The sequence below is a fragment of the Marmota marmota genome, unplaced genomic scaffold (assembly GCF_001458135.2).
Source record: "Marmota marmota marmota unplaced genomic scaffold, marMar, whole genome shotgun sequence".
In the NCBI taxonomy this organism is placed as follows: domain Eukaryota; kingdom Metazoa; phylum Chordata; class Mammalia; order Rodentia; family Sciuridae; genus Marmota; species Marmota marmota.
The window spans coordinates 9,700,318-9,725,249 of NW_026000241.1; the positions used below are offsets into that span (position 1 = coordinate 9,700,318).

Below are 24,932 nucleotides of genomic sequence, written 5' to 3' on the forward strand. Positions count from 1 at the left end.
ACCTGAAACGGGGCTGGCTGGAAAGAACATGTGCTGACAGAGCAAATGCACACCGATTTCCAAGGCTCAGAACAAAAGGATGATGGAAAATCACCTCATGGATAACTTTTTATACTGACTACGTGTTGAAATGATCTACTAGGATCTACTAGGATGGATAACTAGGATGGATCTACTAGGCTGAATAAAATTATTGATCCCAGGGGTGGTGATATAGCTCAGTGGTAAGAATGCTAGCAAGCATAGGCCCTAGGTTTGATCTCCAATACTGCCCCAAAAAAAAAAAAAAATTGATCCCACTTCCTTGTTTAGACATTTCAAATGTGCCTACTGGGAAACTGGAAGTGATACACCCAACTTGAACTTGTGGCACTTATATCTCTACTGGACAGGCTGGTCTGGGACGTGCAAAGAGGATGGCTGAGCAAATATCTTCACCCTCTTCTCCAGGGACCTGGGGTATCATTGGCCATGCGTCCCACCTGTTCCTTCAGTTCTTCAATATGTGTCACCTACGCTCCCTGCCCTCCCCAGCAACAGTATCACAAAATGAACTTAATCTCCTGTGGAAATCCCACTGTCAGCCTTCATGGGGGCTGGTGAGAGGGGACCTCTGGTTTCCCTGGCAATCATTAGGCACACTAGTGGCTCATTCAGCCTGGCACATGACACCGGGCAGGTGAGCCTCCACTGGCCTCCATACATGCCTGTTTCCAAGAGGGGTTTCTTCATGATTTACAGGGCATAGCTCAGAAAGGAGATTCTGGCAGATGGAAAAGCCTGTGTGCTGGAGGGAAGGGAGTCTCTTCCCCCAACCACACTCCTGTCTGATGACCTGGTCCCCACACAAAACCTGAGACCCACACTCCACCTGACCCTCCTAGCTCTGCAGCACCAGGGAAAGCAGTTTAGGTTTCAGAACTTGCCAGTTCTGGATGTGCAGAAAATGATCAAGACCTTCACACCCGAGCACCCATATCTTCCCCGTCTGCTCCCACATGAGCTCTAGAGGGCAGATCTTACCCATAACCTCACGACCCTCTCAGGCCCCAGTAACCTAAGTGGCTTTCCTCTTGGACTTCTGAGATGGGCTTGGGAGCCATGAGGGAGGGGCCTACCTCGCAGTGGTAACACTCCACGTGGTAGTCTCTGTCCATGGACACAACACGGATGGTCTCATCGGAGCCCTGAGCCCAAAGAAAAGCAAGACATGTGGAAAAGGCCAGCTAAGGGCCCAGTGGATGCCAAGGGCCATGGAGTGGGGAGCAGAGAGTGTCCTGGGGTAACACAGAGCTGCAGTGAAAACTAACACTTGAAGGGGGAAGAATTCGCTGAGGAGGTAGGAAGTAGGAGGGACAATATCACCTTCTGGAGCACCGGAGTCAACAGAGAACAAAAAGGCCAACAGGGACATTTAATTTTTTTTTTTAAATGAAAAAAAAGAAAAGCTTTTCTGCTCATCTACTAATCTAAGCATCAAGTAGGGGAGTTAGACCTGGTTGTGGGATGAACAGGCACCTGAAGGGCGTGCAGCTGGGAAAGCCAGCCCATGAGAAAGGGAGCAATGCTATTTGTCTCAGAATTGGGATTCTGAAAGGTATAAGGACAGGACACAGAATCTTGTGACTGACCTAAGGGAGATGCCCGGGTCTTAGAAGACCCAGGAACATGTCTGAGAAAGCATCTTACCTCAGGTGGAAGGATGGGAAGCCCACAAGCTGCACACTTGGGGGCCAATACCCTGGGGAAAAACAAAGAAGCAGAAAAATGTACTTGTGTTGTTTCTAGGAGGCGAGGCCCTGAATAAGGCTGGCACCAGGAGGCTGCGAGGAGCCACCTTTTGCCCAGGTGGCACATCCTGGCACATCCCTCCAGCCCTCACCAGAAGACCGGAGCCTGGCTCGCTCTGTGGAACACGCTTCAGTGTTGCTTTGGGATTGTTCCCAGCTATAACAAGGACACCTGGATAAAGACTAACCTGGCTCTTCGCTCCCCTTGTGATGCCTAGTACAGCCCAGTAAACCCAGTGTGGTAGAAACCAACCCTGACTTGGTACCTGGCAAAGTTAGATAAAGCTGGAGCCACAGCACTTGGTAGCTTGGTGGAGTCCTCCCGAGACCAGGAAGCTGGTTACAGGGTTTGTTGACACTGTTCTACTTTTTCACTAAAGAGATGTGTCAACCAGTTCCTATCTGCTGGCATCTACTGACCCCCCCAGGGCCCATGCTGTACCCTCAAAGCCATTAAGCCTTTGCTGACTCTGGACAAATGGTACAAGCTACTGTAATCACGGTCGTTTCCACTCTCTGCTGAGATCAGTGTGGCCTACGTGTATGGTTCCCATCTGTCCCTCCCTCCTTACTTGTGGTAATCTCGGACACAGTAGATCTTGTTCTCCGAGTCCACGGTGAAGGGCACCCCGTCCAAACACTCGTTACAGATCACACATCGGAAACAGCCAGGATGGTAGGACTTCCCCAGGGCCTGCAGGATCTGGGGGCACAAAGGAGGAAAGGCAGAGACTTAGTGGAATTCCAGGGAAAGAAGGGACAGTGGGAGAAAGAGAAGTGCTCTGGGCAGAGGGGCCACATGTACAGTCACTCCATGTCACAAGCCATCCATGGGCTGTGTGTGTGTGCGCATTGGAGATATATGAGGGGATGGGTCTGGCGTTGCATGCTGATTGGTCTGTGTGATGTAAATGCACCTTTTCTCTTGTTCTGCCTGGGATCCCACAAAGCACCTGAAATGGGTGTAACTTGCCAAGATGTCAATCAATTTGCTGACCACAAGACATCACAAAGCAAGACTCCACCTTTGAAACCCTATCTCCTGCTTTATTTGGTGAAGAACATTCCATCGAAGCTCCTCTATATGTCCCTCCTATAAAATAGAGAGATTCCAGGTATATGCTCTTTCCAGTGCTGTCCAGCATGAAGCTGATCCTTAAGGTCAAAGAGCCATCCTACCCTTGGTCTTAGAAACTTATGTCCGTGTGTTGTGTGGTTTCTTCGCCGTTTTCTTAGTTTATTGCTGCAGCCAGCTCCTTTGAACCCAGCTCATCTCGTCAGCCCAGCCACCTGGCAGGAACTTAACACGGAGCAGGCTCTCCCAAGAGTTTCACCTGGATGGAGGTCAAGGGAGCACAGGGATGGGAAGGCTGGTCTGTTTATATGTATGGACAGGAGTGGATCTATAAGAATCCTTCTCCTGCAACCTCTCAGGGTTGCTGAGCAGGGAGGGAATTAAGGGGACTCCTTTCCAATCCCCACCCACAGCAGGAAACTCTTTCCTAGAGAGGCATGCTGGGATAGGGCTGAGCCAATCCCAGGGCCAAAAGCCACCACAGAGAAGCAGGAAATGATGCAAAGCTGAGGCACAGAGGGATTCCTCACCAATTTGGCAAGCGGCAATTACATGAGAAAATGAAAGATAATTCTACGGGAAACGGCCATTTGGGGGGAAAAACCTTCTAACTTTAGCTTCTTGGGTGCTCCTCACATGTGGCGTGACTCCGCAGTATGGTAATCAAGAAGCCCCAACTCAAGCCCTGGTTATCTCACATCCAAGTGTAAAAGCAAAGTCCCCAGTGGCAGCTGTTTTTAAACACAATGAAGACAAATACCCACAAACCTCCTTCTTCTCAGCATCATTTGTTCTGGATATGACACCTGGAACTGCTGACACCATCTTGAAACCAGGACACAGGCAAGGGGAGGAGGGTGGGTACGGAAAGAACACCCTTGGGGAGATCAGCAAGGAGCTGAATTAACTCACCCTGGGACCCCTTATCTCCAAACCTCACCGCTAAATCAGAGGTTCTGAAAGTGTGGTCCCTGGACCCACAGCTTCAGCATTACCTGGGAACCTGGTAAAAATGTATATCCTCAGACTCCATCCTGGACTTCCTGAATCAGAAACTGTGGGGTAAAGTTCTGTATTTTAATAAGATGACTCTGATGCATGCTAAGTTAAGGAATCATTGGTTCGAGTTAAAATGAGTCTGTATTCTCCTATAATTTATAGTTGAAAGCAACTTCACTGACTCAATAGATTTGTCTCTGCAATTACCTGGGCCACAAAACAGCAAAAACAATCTACACAAGTAAGGGAGCTCACAAACACCCATGTACAGAGAATGTACAGGCGGCCACCTGTCCCTAGTAGTGGAAGCCATGTAGGAAATCTCACACAGGCTGAAGGAAAGGGACTGGAAAGTCAGGACATTGTGAGACCCTGGGAAAGACATATCATGTTTCAGTTCCTTGCACTGGAAGCAGATAATTCTACACTGCACACACTCTAGCCAGCGTGGCAAGAGGTGGACTTTGTGCTCTGCTAGCTCACCTCTGAAAGCTCAGCTTTCACACTTCCTCATTCCCTCCTGGGTTTCACTACCTCAGAGGCCCCTCTGGATCCATAGTAAACTGCCAAAGAGGAAGAACAACTGCTGGGCTTTCAAAGTCCATTTGGCAATTTGGGCCTTGGAATGCATTTCCTCCAGACTAATGCTGCCTTGGCAGAAAGAGATCCTTAAATTAATTGAACCCATGATGTGCCTAAAGCAAGATTGTAAAAAAAAAAAAAAAAAAAAAAAAAAAGTTATTTCATTCCATCTTGGCTAGCTGTAATAATTCTGGTATGTAAGACTATGTCCTATTCCAGAATATACCCCTTTATTAACAAAGAGGGATATGAACAGACAATTTATACAGAGTTGGACCGTTGAAGCTCTGCTATAGAAATAAGCGTGGTATCTGAAAAAAATCTTGCAGTGTGTTATTAAAATTCTTGGCAGCAGTCAAGGGTTCTGTCTTTAAAATCCAGGCTTACTACCAGACAGACGTTCACCAAGAGGTTTTGAGTCTTCAAAAAGACCTGGGAGATTGCAAGGTCCAACTTCCATGATCCCCTAGAGTAGAAAACCATCTCCCCAAATCAAGTGTTCCCCTTCCTAGATGCATATGTTGACCCTTACATCAAGAAATGGAGAATACTCCCCTCCCCAATCAGGACTGGCCTGTGACTTTATTTGATCAACAGAATAAGGAAGAAGTGATGTCCTGAGATTTTGGAGTCTGGGACTTAAGAGAACTGGCAGCTTCTGCTTCCTCTACCTTTTATGAGCCTGAACCAAACTACAGAAAGATCAGAGTCCACATGGGGAGTAGCCTAGGGGTGAGAGGTCATCTCAGAGGTTCCAGTTCAAGTGTGCCACCAGCTGAACAAAGCTAAGTGACTCCATCCAATGTCACGGAGAGCAGAAGAATCACCCTGCTGAGCCCCGACCTAATTCCTGACCCACAGTATCATGATAAATAATAAATCACTGTTGTTTTAAACTACTAAGTTTTGGGGGGGTTTATCATGTAGCAATAGATAAATGATATAACTTAAGGCCCAAGAAGACTTAGGACACCTATAAGTAGGAACAAGGAATAATAGTACTCATGAATTTGGACAATGCTGATCTCATATGCAGTGGGTTTGTCAGAAGAACTCTAAAAACAAGGACAAATTCTGCAAAAGAAATGGAGCCCTACAGAGTCTGGCAGGCAACTGGGGAAGGTAGGGGGAAGGGTACATGTCTCCTACATGCCTCCCCCTGAGGAAATAGGTAGAGGGCCCTGTTCCCCAGGAAGGCCCTGGCCACTAGTGAGGACGTGGCTAAGCAGGCTAAGCTCTGGTGCAATGTATCAATACTTCATGGCCACAGGCATTCTTCATGAATAGTGAGGACTCTGTTCACTGTTGTTTTATGAATGTTAGTATATAACCAGCAGAACGAGTGTTTATATCTGTCAAAGATGCACAAGAGAGTTCCCACCAGCATCATGCACGAAAAAAAAAAAAAAAAGAAAAGAAAACACCCCAATTCCCATCAATTTCATACAATGGGATTCTACCTTGCAACAAAAATAAATGAAGGACCAAAAACACATCCCTAAGTGAGGAAAGACAGATTCAAAAGCTTCTATGCTCGCCGGACACGGTGCAGCACGCCTGCAATGGCAGCGGCTCAGGAGGCTGAGGCAAGAGGATCTTGAGTTCAAAGCCAGCCTCAGCAACAGCAAGGCACTAAGCAACTCAGTGAGACCCTGCCTCTACATAAACAAAATAGGGCTGGGGATGTGGCTCAGTGATAGAGTTGCCCTGAGGTCAATCCCCAGTACCCCCAAAAAGCAAAAATGAAATACATCAACATCAAAAGCATCTATGTTCGACAATGCTTCTCTTATGATATTTCAGAACCAGCAAAACATATTAGTGGCAACAGAAGCCAAACAGCAGTCGCCACTGTGGGAATAGGATCTCAAGTGGAAGATGGCAAGAGGGACTTTCTGGGGTTCAAACAATGTCATGAATCTTTATCTGGGTGGTAGTTATGTGGGCAGGTACACATGTAAAAAATTCATCAGCCACACCCAAAATTTGCACGCTTCACTCTGAGTTACTTCTCAATAAAAAGGTAAAAAAAAAAAGAAGAAGTAATGATTGGCGATTCTCTTCTCCAGAATGGAGTTGATGGATCATGAGAGAGAGAGGAATTTAATGCTTTCCAACTAAAGTATGTCACACAATCATTTCCTATGATCAGTAAATTAAAGACATTCTTAAAGGCAGGTTTCCAGTGGTGAACGATTCAATCCCTGTATTCACTAACTTCACAACCCAACCCCCTAGGGAAAAACTGTCCTTGCTGAAGAGACAAGGGCAAGCTCTGAGAGCCAGCAGCCAAACAAGAGATAGAACACATACAACCAGGGCCTAATTCTACTGTCTGAGAAGTTAATGACAGGCCCCCAAACCTATCTTAGGAGCTTCAGCTGGACTGAATACAGGGGAAAAAACAACCCTATTCAACTGATTTTCTGCACTCAACTTCAAGTTGGCTGAGATTTCTGCAGTAAAACCAGGCTGCATTTGGCATGTACCTGAAATGCCACCAGATCACAGAGAAATCAGAGGGCCAATGTGATCCAAATAGTCCAGTGAAGGAGAGAACAAGATCAGAATCAACACTGTGCAGTCTGAATGATTAAAGCTGCAAATATTACAAAAAGCCAACAACGTGGGTTCTATTAGGGAAGCAGGCTGCACTTCACCGGGACTTCTTTTAATAAAACCAGCCGAGGCCACCAATTAAGATAATAAGCACTGTGCTCCGTTATTAATTTCTTTTTTCCCCCCGCAACTGCCTCCTCCTCCCAAGATGCTATGATCTTGTTCAGCTGATCTGACTCACCATGTCCATGATCAGATGTCCACAAAGAAAACACCTGTCAGCAGACTGCTGGAAGCCAGAGTACTGCAGAAGAAAGGGAAAAGAAGTCAAACCCAGGCTGGGTGGATGAATCAGCCACTTTCCCACCAGACCAGAGAATCATAAGCAATTTATGAGAACGATGTGTCACTCTGGGCAGGAATCTGTCATTTTACCCGAGAACAACGCAGCCATACACTGAGTCAGGAGCTATCTTCTGCCACAAAAGCCACTACAAATACTAACACCACCACTCTAACAGCAGCTGTGCTGGGCACCTACTGTGTGCCAGGATTTATGTAAAAAGCTGAATTCCTAAATGCAGAGGTTCTCAAAGAGGAGTTCCGGAGCGTCACCCCAGGAATAAGGGCTACCCTGGCATCTCCAGAAGATAGCCAGGGCCTGTCTGTCCAGCAGTGTGGCCTCCCAACAGAGCTGGGCAGTGCAGAGAATCCACCTCCTACTGTCTGGGTCCCCCCAGGCTCCTGGCCCTGTGCCTCTCTGGCCAGCACAGGGAGGGGAAGCTGGGTGACATACTCACCAGGAAGTCTTCCTCACAAAACACTTTGCCGTTGACAAAATAAAAGGCTTTTCCTCTCAGCTTCCGGCCTAAGGTAAAAAATACAAAGACAGTGTAAAAAGAGAAATGCTAATGTGCAATGAGAACAGAGTGAAAGGAAAGGCGATATCTTTTTTTTTTTAAACAGAAATAAACACATGTGTACAAAAAAAAAAGGAAATGCCAACTGCCAGTAAGTTTCTGGTTACTAAAAGATGCCATGATTCTCAGCCATGGGCAGGCTAAGACAGAAGAAAGGATCCCCTGGAAGCTGCTATTTGGTATGAAGCCCTGAGAGCTGAGGGAATCATCCTATGCCCACCTTCTGGACCTCCTCTCTGCTTAGAAAGAAGCCAGAAACTTCAGGCGACAGGAGGATAGAGGCACACACTGGAGCAGGGTGCCGGCAACAGTGTCTTACAAAGCTGCCATTTTCCACTGGCTTTTTATTTTTTGGTACTGAGGACTGAACCCAGGAGTGCTTAACCACTGAGCCACATGCCTAGCCTTTAAAAAATATATTTTATTTACAGACAGGGTCTCACTGAGTTGCTTAGCACCTCTCTAAGTTGCTGAGGCTGGCTTTGAACTTGTGATCCTCCTGCCTCAGCCTCCTGAGCTACTGGAATTACAGGGGTGCGCCACGGCACCAGGCACTCCACCAGCATTTATGACAGCCACTTTGACATGTTCTCCAGGGGATGCTTGTGACAACCTACCAGGGAATTCTACAAATTGGTTAACTTTATTTCTTCTGAGTGGTAGAAAACACACACTATTGGAAGGAGTTTTTTGTCTCAAAAAATAAAAAGGACTAGTGATGTAGCTCAGCGATAAAGTGCCCCGGAATTCAATCCCCAGTCCAGAAAGGAAATAATTATATACATATACATCTATATATATATAATTATTTCCTATATATAATATATATAATTATATATAATTATTTTCTATCTATAGTATATATATATATACACATACATATATATCATGTAAAGAATGATTCTTTATATATGTTCATATGATAAACATTCTTTATATATACCATACTAAATGCTAACAAATCAATAAGAAAAAGTAAAATGAGCAAAAGGAAAAGAAAGAGTATAGAAAAGAAAACCTGTTAAACCTTGAATAATAGGCAAGGTTATTATAAAAACCTAATATCTACAATATAATAAAAAGATGTTCAATCCCACCAGCAATCAGGATAATGAAATTAAGGCCACAGATTCTATCTCAATCCCACAGATTCACAAAAATGACTAAATCCGACAACACCATGTCATGGTGATGCTGGTGCAAGGATCCATTGGGACAACCCTGAGAACAATTTGTCAAGAGCTAAAAATTCCTATAACCTATAGCCCATTGCCCTTGAGAAGATCCCCACATGCGAAAAAGGAGGCGTACGTGCAGATGTTCATGCAAAGTTGCTTACAGAAAAACGAGAAGTGTCTTCCGTGTTTCCCAAAATAGAAGAATTGATAAACAAACTGAGAAAGAATTTGAAATTATATTCAATGGATGTGATTCTACTCAGCAGTCAATGTGAAGAAGCTAGATCTATACGTATCATTATTAATTGAACGAAAATTACGAATAAGGCAAATTTTCCAAACATACATCAATATGACATACATCTGTAAGCTCAAGCACACACACATGAACTAGCACTAGATGTGTTTTACTGGCAGTTGTGCATGTGAAACAGTAGGGACACTGGGACTGGAAAGAGCCATGCTTAATCCATTACAGCAGCTGCCCCGGGGAAGGAAGGGATGGGATGGGAAGGGCAACCAAGAGGATTTTCATCATCTATAATACTTTACATCCCTTATAAAAATATATAGAGCCCAAATGACAATGTAGAAGTGTCTGTGCGATCTGGGTGATAGGTAAATAAGGGTTATTTCCCACCATACTTTCCTGTAGTTCTAAACACACACACATGCACATGTGCGTGCACGCACATACACCCTGTAGATAAAACACTACGACCAAAGATGATATCCCTACACTACATGACAGAAAAGGATTTCACCTCAAATTATGCAAATAACTCAATAAATAGCACTATATGAAAAACGGGCAAAGAATGGGAAAAGACAAACCACAAAGGAGGTATGAAGACCAATAACTGGAAGGAAATCTTCAGCTTTCTGCATGATTTAAAAAGACTAAAAACCGAATGAAATGGGGGTGGGATGGGGCTCAGACACCATGACCCTGTCTCTGAATAAAAAAAATAAAAAGGGCTAGGGATATAGTTCCGGGGTAAGTGTCCCTAGGTTCAATCCAGTAACCCCCCCCCAAAAAAAAAAGATAATTGGGTAAGAGCTGATCTGCTGCCCTCGATCCCTTCCCAAGAGCAAAGTGGCAAGGACAGAAAAATACCACATAATCAGAAAGGTTGAAAGCTTCACAACCAGAAGAAAAAACAGGTCACACATTGTTGATTGCAATTAAAGTCCAAGACTTCCCACAGAGATGAATCCTGTTCTGAAGAGGGGAGACAGTCAGGCTGCAGTTTCGGATGGGACCACTAGAGAGAGCAAGGAGGACACCAGAAACTCACACTGGAATTCCCAGAGCAGGCTGAGCCTCCTCATCCAATGTGAGAGGAGCCGACTGCTTCCGGGAATGGGGACTGGGAAGTGCTAAGAAATCTGAGCAGGAAACCATTTTTTGTTTTACTAGGGGGCAGATGACCTCTATTCCAAAAATCACCAAGGGAAGACTATTCAACATGCAAAGCCCCGAGTCCTCTAGCGTGCTCACACACGGACTATTGGGCTTTTTCACCTACGAGATCAACTTTAAGTGCTGGGGATTGCCATCACTGCATATTCTTCTAAACGACTGATGAGAGCATAGGTGATTAACTCTCCTTGGAAGGAAAAACTCTAAAACGTTTATCCCTGACTCAGTGGGGCTATCTGGGACTCAACTTTGGAAAGGATTAAAAATATGGATAAATATTTACTTAGATTTAAACCAGTGGCCTTAAAAGAATGATCACCAAAGTGTGAGGCAGAAATAAGATATGCCATGGTGTTGGTATCATGGAGCAGGACAAGGATACAAGGACTGGCTATGCTTCGAAATCACTCCCCAAAACCACTCCCAACTTTTGGGGTTTCCTTTTCTCCTCACAAAAATATGATGTTTGTTTATTCAGGATCCAACCCAGGGCCTCACATCGCTGGGCAAGCATTTTACCACTGAGCTACAGCCCTGGCCCACAACAGGACACTTGAGTGTTAAATGTCTTTGTTTCATAAGTAAGGAATAAGTAAGGTTCACTTGGGTGAACCTCAACCCAAGTGCGGGGTGGGCAGGCTGGGAACTCAGGTCTGGGACTCTGAAGCCCACGCTTGATTAAAGTAAACCACGGGACCATCCACCATGATGTAATGCTCACTGAACACACACCTATATGCAGAACCCTGCTTCTCTCTTCCTACCAGAGGATGGAGAAGGGAATTTTCATTATTTAAGGAGTTTTTATGTACTGACCCCTTCACTTACATCATATCACACTTAAGTACCATGTACATGTGTGTAAAACTTCCTTGTGAGGACACACATTTGGATATAATCTGATTGATGACTGGCTCCCATCTCCCACCTGTAAACAGGTGAAGTTACAACTCATTTCTCTTTCTCAAAGGAAGGGGAAATAGTGGGTATTACTGTACGTCCAGTTTTACTTGTCACAGTAAATGGCCTTCAGGGAAGCTTCAGTCAAAAAACAGACTAAAATCTATATAATTTTTGGAGAAAAGGCACACTGAAGAGTAAGGCCAGGCAGGGAACAGCAAGCAACCTGGCCTTGAGAAGAATGAAAGAAAAACACAGTGCTGGGGATGTGGCTCAGTAGTTGAGCATCCCTGGGTTTATCCCCACTATCATGAAGGAAGGAAGGAAGGGAGGGAGGGAAGAAGGGAGGGAGACAAGACATGAACTAAATCCATGCTAAATCACTCCAGATCTCACCAATGAAAGACACCAACTAGCCTAGAAATTCCTGGCACTGCTGCCACTTGACTGAAAGTTCCAATCAAGGACAGGATCCAGAAGATCCTCATTAACATCTACGTTATAGCACCTAACCACCACTCGGTGGCACCAAATCATAGCCTGAACCAGGACGGACTGGGGCTGCACAACCCACTGAGAATTCATGGCTGGCAGGGGAGGCACGATGAGGCCAGCTCATCAACCTTCTGATATTGTGCCTCTGCATTTTAGCATCTGAACCTCACTTACTGTATTATGCTGACGCTTTAGTGAATCTTCATTTTGCCAATGGGGAAACTAAAAGAGGTCAGTTGAACTTACCCACATAGCTAAAATTTAAAAATGTTGACATTCGAACCCAAGTCATTGCAGGGCAAAGTCCAATACTGTCCACCCTGGGGACCACTGAGTTAGATTACCCCTCAGGCCAGTCTCTGAACCAGCATTTCCACTCGATACAATTCATCTTGGTCAAGTCAAAGTTCTAAGACCTAGACTATGGCCTAGATAATTAGCCTCCAACAACAACAACAACAAAAAATGTTGGGGTAGAACTGTCAGAGTTAGATTTTTAAAATTCTAGTTTCAGAGTCACCCTGATTCCTGATGAGGAATTCCCACCCCACCCCCACCAGGAAAAAGCTACTAATATGCACACTAAGCATATAGCAAAGAACTGCGTTTTCCTGAGTTCTGTATTACAGCAAAGATGTCCTTTTCCTATTTAACATGGTTTATGAAATATTAACTGATATAAGCGCACAGAGAATCAACTACAAAAGACATTTTCCATGGATGCAGTGAATGAATATTTTATATTTGCCTTCAGGGAACCTTCAGTCAAAAAGAAAAAAAAAAAAGCATCTGATAAAGTCAGTGTAGATTAATGAGGGACACAGCGAGGGTGGCAAAGAGAGGCCAGCCATTTACTGTGACAAGTAAAACTGGACGTACAGTAATACCCACTATTTCCCCTTCCTTTGAGAAAGAGAAATGAGTTGTAACTTCACCGCAAATTTCAGTTCCCAAATAATCTCTCCAACAAGTAAAAATGCAGGGTTTTCCCAATCATGATGGAACTTCCTGAGAAAAGGAAGTAAAAAATTAGCACAACAACATCATCTACATTGTATTTTTATTGTCCTGTCACAATTAATAACCTCTACCTGTTACCTACAGTGGCTGCCAGTCACACGAAGCTATTTGCATATAAGTTGGATTAAAAGTTCAGTTCCAGTTCTTGAACTAGTACATTTCAAGTATTAGATGGCCGCTTGGGTCCAGATAGCTCTAGAACATCCGCATCATAGCACAAAATTCTACCTCATCTACTCCTTCAAACAGCTGTTTCCAGAGGAGGTTAACTCTTAAAAGGTATTGCTAATAATAAAGCAACAGAAAGAAACCAACTGACTTGCTTCAGCTCAAATGAAATGGATATCCAACTTGGATTATGCAGGCTCACCTGTCTTGGTAAGTCAGGGAACATGGCAGAAAGGTGGAAAGTGGAAATGTACTCAGGCTTGGGGTCCAAACATACCTTTGCCTCTTCCCAGAAAGAAGACCTTGGCCTGTCACCTAACCCCTTCAGGTTCCTTGGCAGAAGGTGTAGAGTAGGGCCAGGACAGAACTGGGAATCACAGTCGGGAACCCAGCAGAGAAGCAGCTCCTATGAAGTATCTGTCTTAAGTTACTATTGCCAGGGTCCCTTTAATAACCTTCAGTTTCCTTATATGAAAGCTACATGAGCTAAAATTCACAACCACTGTCATCTCCCTCTTTGTCCAAATCCTCCACGTCACTACTTCCTTCTCGGTTTATTTGTGGTAAAGGGCCTGGTTTGGAGGTTGTTTTATTTTAATTTCCACCTGTCAGATTTTATTTTCTTATAAAATACAGTAATATAGAAAAATGAAACATAAAATCCAAGCCTCAATTATAGTTATTATCTAATTCAACTGACACAAAGTCACCATGACAAATTGTTACAAAACTTCCTAAATACCCTCCACCTCTGTGCTCCTCTCCTATGGGCTGGTCTGAGGACCACACTTTGAGTAGCCCTGCTTCATACTCCAATTCTCTTCTCACTTGCCACTCCCAGGTTGCTTGATTGGTAGGTTGGTTGACTGATTTATCTTAACAGTTTCATAGAATCATTCTTTTTGTTTTTCATTCCTACTATTCTAGGCCATTATCATCTAGATCAGGGAGGAGAACATGGCAGAGATTAAAAACCCAGAGATGTGCCAAGGTTCTTCTTTGAGCATTCAGCAGTGTGTGCTGACTGGCTCATGCATGTGAGGGAACTAATCAAGGTCAGGGACAGGCATCTGAAGGATGAGCAAAAACAATGCTTGATGTTTGCTCACAAGGGCTGGAGGCAGTGCCAATTCCCACCAGCGTCAGAAGTGAGGAACCGTGAGCCCTAGCCTGAGCTCTGCTTCGAACTCACCTAACAAACCATAAAAGCAAGACTGGAAAGACCATTTCCAAACAACTTAACTGCATCCTGGAACAACACAGCTCAGAAGATTTAAAGAACACAAAATATCCGGGACTCAATTAAAAAAAAACTTTCAATGTCTGCCATCCAATCAAAGGTCACCAGGCATAGAGAGGCAGGAAAACATGACCCATAGTGAAGAGAACAAACCTGGCACAGATATTACCATAAACAGAGAAGGGAAAATGATGGCTACTTATTACTATATTCCACATGTCCAAATGTTAAATAGCACCATGGAAGATATTTTAAAAACCCCAACTGAACTCTAAGAGGTAAGAACTAAAATGTCGGGCATGAAAAAAAAAATTAGATGAGTTAATGGCAAATTACACATAAGTAAGCTATGGGACAATTTCAAGATGCTTAATATAGGGATCCCTGGAGTCCCTGAAGCAGAGGGGAGGAAGGGTGTAGCAGAAAACTTTGAAAAAAATAACATCAAAACATTTTCAGCTGGGTGCAGTGGCGCACGCCTGTAATCCCAGCGGCTTGGGAGACTGAGGGAGGAGGATCACAAGTTCAAAGCCAGCCTCAGCAACAGCAAGATGCTAAGCAACTCAGTGAGACCCTGTCTCTAAATAAAATACAAAATGCGGCTGGGGATGTGGCTCAGTGGTTGAGTACCCCTGAATTCAATCCCCAGTACCAAAAAAAAAAAAAAAAAATCAAAGATGCCTATGTAGGTACAGCATACATTTATTTTTGTTTCCTTTTGATATTGAGTTACAAATTATTTTCTTCTCCCATGTACATTTTTTATTATATCACTATATTGAATGTGTGATATTTAAAATGCAACAAAATGATAAATTCTACTGATAATTTCTTACTAATCAGTAAACTCTTATTAGAAAAGATTTTGGAATTAGACTCTTTTTATGTACAGTCCAATATCTACATGTGACCATTTAAAATAATTAATTAAAAATGAAATAAAATGAAGAATTCAGTTCCTCAGTCACATTAGCCACATTTCAAATGCTCCAAAGTCACCTGTGGCCAGGGGCTGCTGTCATGGACAGTGCAAGTCTAGAGTTGAGAGGCCAGAGGGAAAAAGCCCAGAGGAAAGCAGAGGGGCAGGTAAGCAGGACAGCCGCAGAGCCAGGACAAGTTCCCAACCTTGGTGTTGATCCCTAGGACGCGCGCCCCACATTTTGGCAGTCCTCTCTCTCTCTGCAGGTAGAGCCAAGAATCTGCATGGTCACAGGCTCCTTATGGCCATGACTAATTCACAGTAAAGGCTCAGAATGTGGGCATGGCAATCGAGGTGTAGGTCACACCCAAGTTACACTCTGAAGTACAGTTCAGATCCCGCAGGCTGTTCATGGGATACGCAGGAAGATGCTGATATTGTCCTGCTCTCTGGGACTTCATGACCTTTGATGGGGCCACAAAGTCTGGCCTGGCAAATCAAGTCTGGCCTCCATTCCAGTGCACCCTTGAGATGAACCCAAGGGACCTCTGAAAACCCACCGAGTCAAAATCACTCCTCTGCACACTCCTGACCCACGCAGCCCTCTGCCCGGCTCCAGTCTATTTGAGTTGTTCCCTGACCTCTTCTCGCCCACTGACTTCCTTCAGTGTCTACCCACTCTTCCTTTCCCACATTCCTGATCTTCAGTTTCTCCCTTAGACCCAGCTGACTCACTCGGCTCATACAGAAATGGGGAATGTGATGAGAAACACTGGGGCAATTGAATGGCTCAGAAATTCAGAATCAAAGGCCTTAAAAGAGAGAGACCTCCGATCAGAGCCCTCAGCTCATTGTCTCCTCTGGGGCATCCCAGAACTGATACCACCCACCCTATTCCAAGTCCCGGGCAATCTCCTGCCCTCAGAACCCGAGGGTAGCTGAGTACCTCAGTCTTCATTGTCACACAGCCCTGAGGCAAACTGGAGAAGTCCAGGAGGAGCCCATGCCCAGCGCCAGGTTCCTTCCTCTGGCACGTGTTCTTTCTAAGCAAAGATCACTTTAGGAGAGTGGTCTTGAGTGAGGGCTCCGGATCCGCGTGGTCTTGGGTTCGAGTGCCAACCACACTACTTAAGAGCAGTGTAACCAACAACAAGCAGATTGACTCTCCAACCCACTAAATGCTTGACTGTAAAAGGACGGTAAAAATAATGCTGATCTGACCGGATTGTGACAAGGACTCACTCAGCGAGCAGCTGTGGGTGAAGGGCTTATGTGGCCCTGGGCCCACAGCAAGCTGGAGAGTATAGACACATGTGTATAGACACAGAATGATGACTGCTGCGGCAGGCAGCCGTGATCAGCTGGGTGAAGCTCAACCAAGTCAGAGGTGTGAGCATTTCCAGAGGCGAGGCTGCCGAGGTCACTTACAGAGTCAATGGAACAGGTGGAGGCTTTCAGAGGTGGTATCGAGACTTTGTAAGAAAAACAAAATAGCTGACAAGAGCCTTCCTGTAATTCAGAGGTGAACTTACCTGGGGGTCAAAGTGTGTATTCATTCACAAAAAAACCTCTGATCCAGGGGTAGGCTGAGTTCTACTGTCCTATTTACCTCAGCTGACAACATGATGTTCTGTGAGTGTTCGACGCAGCCTTTGCCTAACTCGGACAGACTTTCCACTGGTCCAGTATGAGTAATGGATTCCAGGACTAGAGTCGGTCACCATCTTTAGGAGGCATGGCATTGGGTTTTCGGAAGGCGAGATAAGGAATGGCATGAATTCTCGTTTTGCTAAGGCTGGCAGATCACAGCGCATCCCCTCGCCCAGGAATATAAACACGAGCCTCCTCCACTGAAATCAACCTGCTCTGACCTTTGCATCCCAGCACTATCCCCTGAGGGGACCTGGTCCAGCCCTCTGTGGCTCTCCTCATTCCTTGGAGCCTTGAGACCAGCTGCCTCCCGAACACCCCAAGTTCCATGGGCTCCTGGAGGGAGAGTATGTGGGCTGAGGGCTCTGACATTTTCCAGTTCTTACAGCTGAAAATTTATAGCAACTGTGAATGCAACGTGGCCAACAGGTTTAACCTCGGCTCTGGGATGGAATTTGGTTGTTACAAAATGAACAAAATCTTATTTGGGGGGACCTAAGACTGCCTGGGGTGAGAATGCAGGGCCTCTCCTTTCTCCCTAAGAGTCTGTTCTAGAAGGTGCCCAGGAGAACTCCACTTGACCCCTCAAGTCGGCACACTCTTCCTTCTCATTCCACCTCTCCAGAGCTAGACAGGCGCCAGCTTCTCCTCCTGACAGGCCACTCCACACACACGCCTGCGTGGCCACTGGACCCCCCTCCAGGGTGTGCCCATGGCCTCTGGAGAGCAACCAGCCAGGAGCCAGGGCCACGTCAGATGGGCGTGGCCTGAGTGGGGAGAAGGGAGACCTCAGCACACATTGCCATGGCAACCACACTCAAGGCCCAAAACCTAAGAAAGAAGAAAACTTTAGCAAACCACAGAGACACCCACACATTGCTCCCTGAGTAAGTATTCTGGAAAACCGAGCAGACAATTCAGGGAGGGGGTGGATGCACAAAGACACTCACTATGTGTGATTACATGAAAACCTGAAACAGGCTCAAGGCCATGACGCCCTGTACAGCTCAGCGGACCACCATGTACTGGTGACATATTACTATGAAATTAACGCTAAGTCAGAAAAGATACAATATTTCTATTCTATCATCACAACTCTAAAATAAAATGTGGATATATTTGGACAAAAATGAGTAGAGAAAACTGAAGGCAAGGCTGCTCTTCTACAATGCTAACATGAGGGTTTCTGTCTTTAAATTTTCCTCTGTGGGCTGGGGTTGTGGCTCAGTGGTAGAGCACTTGCCTAGCATGTGTGAGGCACTGGGTTCATACCTCGGCACCACATTAAAAAATAAATACATAAATAAAGGTGCTGTGTCTATCTTAAAAAATTTTTCCTTTGCGGTTTTCATGTGGTTTGCACAACTCAAAATGAACTAAACACCTCCGCCTCTCATCAGAGGATGGGGAAATGTACATATCTATCTGTTCAGTAAACCCACCTTGGTGCCCAGGAGAATCTGTACCTATCCGCCTATAGGCAAAGGCTTGCCGACTCCTGGCAGAACACCACGGAGCCTTGCAGGCCCCAGGAAGATGCGAGCAGGAGCCTTCCACTAGCCTCTGTCTCGTGAGGGAGGGGGCTTTCTGCCCTCCATTCAGGACAGAGCTGCGGGCTCTGGGAGTACTTCACTACATCCTTCAATGTTTCTCAACATCCCATAACTTGCGCCATAGTCACCCAACCTCTCTGGTTTGTATCATTCCTTCAGTTTCTGGGACAAGGACCCAGGATACTGGCACCTTTGGCCTATTCTTTGTGTTGTGTATGTGTCTTGGTCCATTTTCTGTTGTTATAACTGAAGAGCACAGACTGGTAGTTTATAAGAATACAGGTTTATTCAGCTCACAGTTCTGGAGGTCTGAGGGTGGAGGTCCATATCTGATGAGGTCCTTTTTGGTAATGAGGACTTGGCACAGTACCAGGCAGCACAGGGCATCTCTTGGTGAGATGGAACAAGCCTGTATCAGCTCAGGTCTCCTCCACTAATGCAGAGCCACTAATGCAATCATGGAGCGTCACCCTCATTAACCTCATCTAATGCTGTTTGCATCCCAACAACACATGACTTCAGGGATTAAGTTTCAACATGAGTTTTGGAGGGGACGAACACCCCAACCATAGCAGTACCTAAGTAATAAACTGTTTGAACCTCTTAAGAACCTTGCTATCTTTACCAGTCAAACCAGTGAGATGTCGGCCTGGCTTTATAAATGTATGTGAGCTTGACTGTATCTCAACATTATATTTTTTTTTTTGAGAGAGAGAGAATTTTAATATTTATTTTTTAGTTTTCGGCGGACACAACATCTTTGTTTGTATGTGGTGCTGAGGATCGAACCCGGGACGCACGCATGCCAGGCGAGCACGCTACCGCTTGAGCTACATCCCCAGCCCTCAACATTATATTTTAAATGCGAATCAATAAAATCCAAGAAATGTGTGTGCAGACCTACAGATATACACATATAGCCATAATCTAGTTTTAAATACCATAAAGAGAGGCTCAGCAACAGTTTGCCTACCATGCATGAGGCCCTGGGTTCAATTCCCAGCACTGCAGGAAAAATAAAAAATTTAAGGATAAATACCATGTATGTAGTAGAGTTTTTCTCAGTGCGGAGCATTGTTTGGTTTTCTTTGTGAGGTGTGGCCAAGGAATTAATCAAGGGCTTCATTTTGCTAAAGATACACTCTACCACTAACCCTAACCCTAACCCTAACCCTCCAGACCTATATGAGGTTTTAAGCTAGATTATTTTCTAGTTTAAAATGAAAAACAAAATGGAAAAATAGAAAATGTATAGGGGGCTAGGGATGTAGCTCAGTGGTAGAGCAGTTGCCCAGTATGCACAAGGCTCTGGGTTTGATCCCCAGCACCCAAAAAAACAAACCAAAAAAGCACATACACATATATTCTGAAATACACTAATCAGGCTCTATTATCAGAACATGAAAAAGAACAAAGAAAACATCTTATTTTACGTGAGTCAGAGAAATGGGAACATATAAGTCAAACCTAGAGGCAGGAGCCCTAGTTGCTGGTGCTAGTTCAGCTGCCAGGTTTTGGACCTTGAAAACATCTCTCTTTTTTTCTTTGAACTGAGAATTGAACCCAGGAGTGCTTTACCCCTGAGCCACACCTCTGGTCATTTTTGAGACAGGATCTTGCTAAATTGCTGAGGCTGGCCTTGAACTTGTGAGGCTGGGCCTTGAACTTCATGAGTGGCTGGGATTACAGGCATGCACCACCATTCCTGGCTCTTTGAAAACGTCTCTCCACCCTCTGCCCCCATTTTCTCTTCTAAGAAAGGGGTAAACTGGACCCTCCCTGGCCCCTCAGTGTGCCGTCTCCATGGTGCTGAAGCTCACTGAGACACACTCGAGGACCTGCAGAGCTGGAACACAGTACCGGGCGCCTCCTCCCCCTGCTGAAAGCCAAGTTAAAGGGCAGCAATAAGTCAACTGAACAAAGACAAATGACTTCTAGTGCCCAAAAGAAGCTGCTTCGACACATGCCTGGCTCTCCAATATGCCAACTGCTCCATACAACGGAGAGACGCGGGTGATAGAAGGAGTGTCTGCCCCATGGCACACAGCACCCTGCTGAGCTTGCGCACTAGCACAGCTCCTTCAACAGCTCGGTTCTAGGGCTGGTGTGCTGGCACCAGAGCATGACGTCACGAACAAGCAAGGAAAATGTGCCAGATTCAGAAGCCAAGGTTCCTTCCTGCAAGAGGAGGAACCTGAGTGGGGTCTTCAGGCTGGACAGATTTTAAATGCACAAAATGAGTGAGAAGAAGAGACTGCAGGGAACAGTGTGGCTACAGGTGTGGAAGTGGGAAAGAGAAATCCAGTTTAGCTGTGATAGGAAGCAGGAAGTGAGGGGACAGGGACTAGACTACGAACATATCAAGAAAACCCACATCAGCTCTGTCATTAAGTATCTGCGCTGGCCACAACTGGAAACAATGTAAACCTATTCCATGAAGGAATAGAGCGCTATTCCAGCAGCCACAGGTAGAACCAGCTGATTCACCTACAATGGTGTCCCTTAAAATCTCTTTGTTGAAAGCCCAACCTCCAACACAGTGGGTACGGAGGTAGGGCCTTTGGGAGGTGACGCCCTCATGAATGGATCTTGTGCCCTTCTGAGAGGCCCCAGAAAGCTCAGTCGCCCTTTTATAAGCACCCAGAGATGACCATCTAGGAACCAGAAAGAGACATCCTTCCCAGACACCAAATCAGCTGGCACCTCAATAATGAACTTCCCCGCTTCTATTACCATGATAAATCAATGTCTGTTTGTAAGTCACTCAGTCCAAGGTGCTGTGACGTTACAGCAGCCCAGAACACCGAGACACTCATCCATAGGCTTTTCTCCCCAAAGGCTTCCCTAGTACAAATAGTAACTGCTTAAGGTGAAAAACAACCTCTGATTCATATTTATTTGCTTTCTTTTGGTAAACAGAGCAAATATTGATAAATACCTGTGGAAATCAAAGGTCAAAGATAATTTGGGGGGAAGATACAGGGGATTGAACCCAGAGGCGCTTAACCACCAAGTCACATCCTCAGCCCTTTTTGAGACAGGGTCTTGCTAAGTTGCTTAGAGCCTTGCAAATTTGCTGAGACTGGCCTTAAACCTGCAATCCTTCTGTCTCACCTCCTGAGCTTCTGGGATTACAGGCATGCACCACAGAACCTGGCCAGAGATAATTTTTAAAGGACTATCTGATTGCAACTCCCATTCAGATAAATCACAAACACAAGTCAAAGATTTTTATTGAACTCATGTCAACTCACATGGCCAACTGGGAGAATGCAAAGAGCCACATGTACAGGCCATCAGAAGGCAGAAATCAATTTGCTTACTAGATGCAAAACTGGTCAAGCTCCACAAAGCAACCATGATCAACTGCATCACCACCACACACACTCTGCACTGCTGTGAACGAGCCATATGCATCACCACCAGCAGTCCCCTGGTGACAGTGTCACAGAACTCAAAGACCAAGACAATCGAAGACCACACAACTCCTAGGTGTTTCCACTGAGGACACCCAGATTTCCAGGTCAAAATCTCTTCCAGCTTTTCCCTACAAAGTGAACAATGACCAACACATGAACTGAACTTTAAGGCATGTGTTTTGGGGGAACCGGAGTGAGGACTCAAGTGCAAGGAGAGAACTCAAGCTTCTGCCTGGACCTTCAGGGCTCAGCAGGTCGGGAGTCAGGTCCATACACTGGGCAGCTCTGCACTGGGAATCGGGTCATGCCACAAACCAGCCACAAGCCAGCCACAAGCAGGTTCGTCCCTTCCCTTGCCAGGAGGTTTGGAAATGAGGTGCCGGATACTAAATCAGTGTACTCAGTCCAAACCACCCACGGGAGGCACCTGAGGAACTTTGAAAAAATATCCTTGACCCCCTCTAGGAGTTCCACCCCTTCTGATTCTGCTGGTCCCGGTGGAGCTCACTGGTTTTTAAATCTCCCAGGTAATTCTAATGAGCTGCCAGGATGGAGCTTCACCAGCCAGACAGTAACAAAGACCCCTTCATCCTTGACATTCTGTGTAATGATTCCTTTTCACCGAGAGCTGATAATCTCAGTATAGAACTGGAAAACATCAGTGGGACATTTTCCAAAAATGCTCCTCAAAAATTAATCCTTGGTAGAAATCAGAAAATAAGCACAATTCATGCTTTGGTCAGACTTGGCACCCATCCTGCATGATGGACTCTTTCACTGGGGCAGCTGCCATTAAGGGACCCAAAGGATCCATCTCCTGATTTCCCACTATAATCTTAATGCACGCCCTGAAGTATGCAAAAAGACACCTGGTCAAGCTCCACAAAGCAATCATGATCAACTGCACCACCACTACACACAGTCTGCACTGCTGTGAATGAGCCATGTGCATCACCACCAGCAGTCCCCTAGTGACAGTGCTAACGAGCAAAGAGTACACAGGCATGCATGCACACACACAATGACATAAACACAAACACATACACACACCTCACATTCATACAGCAGCTTCTAAGTCAAAGATTGGAGTCAAAGAGTTATAAAGTGGCCTGCCTCACATAGAGTTAAGTGACTGATGAACAACCTTCTAGTTAAGTGGTCCATACAGTGGGGGAGATAACTGACTGTGGTGAGCCACTTCTGCCGTTTATGCAAATTATGGTCACCATTACATGATGGCGCTGGCTCCGCTGTGGTCTGTGACAAACAACTCCTTGTTTGGGAGAGTTGGCGCATGACTTTTCATCACTCTATGAGAAAGCTCCACGTGGCTGCTTTGCATTGGGGCTTGAGATGCTTTATTAAGGCTGGGAGGGGCACCCGAGAAGGAGAAGAAGAAGAACTATCAGGGGCCTGAATAAAGTTGTTGAAAGAAGATTCTTGGGTTGCGTCTTTCTTGCGGGCAAGAAGTCGCGCGACAACGCAACAACTGACAACAGGGTAGACTTGGGGAACCCCAACATCCCCCCTCCCTTCATTCTTCTGAGGCCTCTCCCCATTGTCAGGGATCCATGCAACTTGTCGCCAAAATCACAGGCGACCTTGAGTACATTCTGATGCATCACCTTATGCTGAACACCCTCGTGCTGGTGGTAAGAATCTAGCTTAAAGGACACTTCTGGCTAGAGATGGGCTCAGTAGTGGAGTGCTTGCATAGCATGCATGAGGCCCATGCTCTTCCCTCTCCCCACCTCCTCGGTCCCCACAGTCCTCTTCTTCCACCACACAACCCACACTTACTGCAAGCCGCACAGGTGAAACAGGCATCATGGTAGAGGTTCCCCATAGCCTGGCAGGCCTGGCCTGCCCCAAATACTCCTTTGCTGCATTTCACACAGGCTCCTGCAAGGCAAGAACACACCAGTGAGTCAGAAAGGGAATGGGCGAAAACCAAGTCATAAAACAGCCAATGAGTAAAGTGAGATGCCACCCCTCCCCCAGCAATCAGCCTGTCACTAGAAATGTATTTCCATCACCCTCTCGCCCTTCTGAAGGTCAGTCCTTTCAACTGCAGAAAACCACCACCAGGCTGGACTTCAGGCCTCACACTGTCCTCCACACTGTCATGTTCATGTTCAGAATACCTCGCTGGGTCAACCCACAACCCTGCCCAGAACTTTCAAAGGTTCCCATATTTATATAACTGCCCCTTTCCGCCCTCCACAGATGATCAGGAGCAGCCTGAGGCTGCCTGCAGAAAAGGAGATGCGAGATACACCTCATGAGTCGGTGTAACCCTGTGGGCCCAGACAGAAGGGAACTCGGCTTGTCAGGGTTTAACCCAACACCCTCTCCCCCGTTGCTCATAAAGCAAACAGCACAATGAATAGCACCTTCAAGTGGACATTGTGACAACCTCCCAAGACTTCCTGCTACTTTATCACTTCCTCCTCTCTCTGTACCCTGTCCACCAAGGCTCTCTTCCAGTTCCCCTTTCTCTGAGGCCCGGGACCTGCTCCCTCCGGTTCTCTATGCTTGAGCGTCATCCCTGGGGCTGCTGGCATCCTTTCGCACCACTCTGACCACTGAGCACAGATACAAAGCAAGGAAGGAAGCCACTTGTGTCCAAACCGTCGGTCACAGAGCGAGGACAATCCCATACAAAGCCGCGTCAGTAGGAAAATATTTCATCTATGTTGCGTGTAGTAAATGGATAGAAAAATCCTTTGTAGATAGGAAAAAAAACAAGAAATGCAAGTGTCACATTCTAGGAAAGAAGGTACTTACCGAGGGCTAGAGCCTGGACTGGGAGTTTTTAATCTCTGAGTTTTCAATTCATGTCACACACACAGGGCCCCTCACATAATGAGGGAGCACCTTCCTCCACCCTCTAACACACAACATGTTCAGGGGCTCGAACCCAAGGCCCCCCTGCCCTGGATCTCCTCCTGCCACCTGGCCTGCCCTCCATTCTGCCTTACTTCCCCACACACGCCGTGTGCCTAGGACTTCAACAGTAAGGCCTCTCCCATGAGGATGCGT

The 24,932-nt window shown here is 45.8% G+C and overlaps 1 protein-coding gene across 2 annotated transcripts in view; it reads right to left on the bottom strand.

Moving 5' to 3' along the window:
• The window catches only part of Limd1 (LIM domain containing 1), a 57,501-nt gene that overhangs the window by 3,967 nt on the left and 28,602 nt on the right, over window positions 1–24,932 (bottom strand). For both annotated transcript variants that reach the window (XM_015489383.2, XM_015489382.2), the window contains exons 2-7: window positions 23,691–23,792; window positions 7,806–7,873; window positions 7,247–7,309; window positions 2,363–2,493; window positions 1,690–1,741; window positions 1,119–1,187 (exon numbers count right to left, since the gene is read on the bottom strand). In XM_015489383.2, the coding sequence (XP_015344869.1) occupies window positions 1,119–1,187; window positions 1,690–1,741; window positions 2,363–2,493; window positions 7,247–7,309; window positions 7,806–7,873; window positions 23,691–23,792 (485 nt within the window). The remainder of the gene's footprint in view (window positions 1–1,118; window positions 1,188–1,689; window positions 1,742–2,362; window positions 2,494–7,246; window positions 7,310–7,805; window positions 7,874–23,690; window positions 23,793–24,932) is intronic.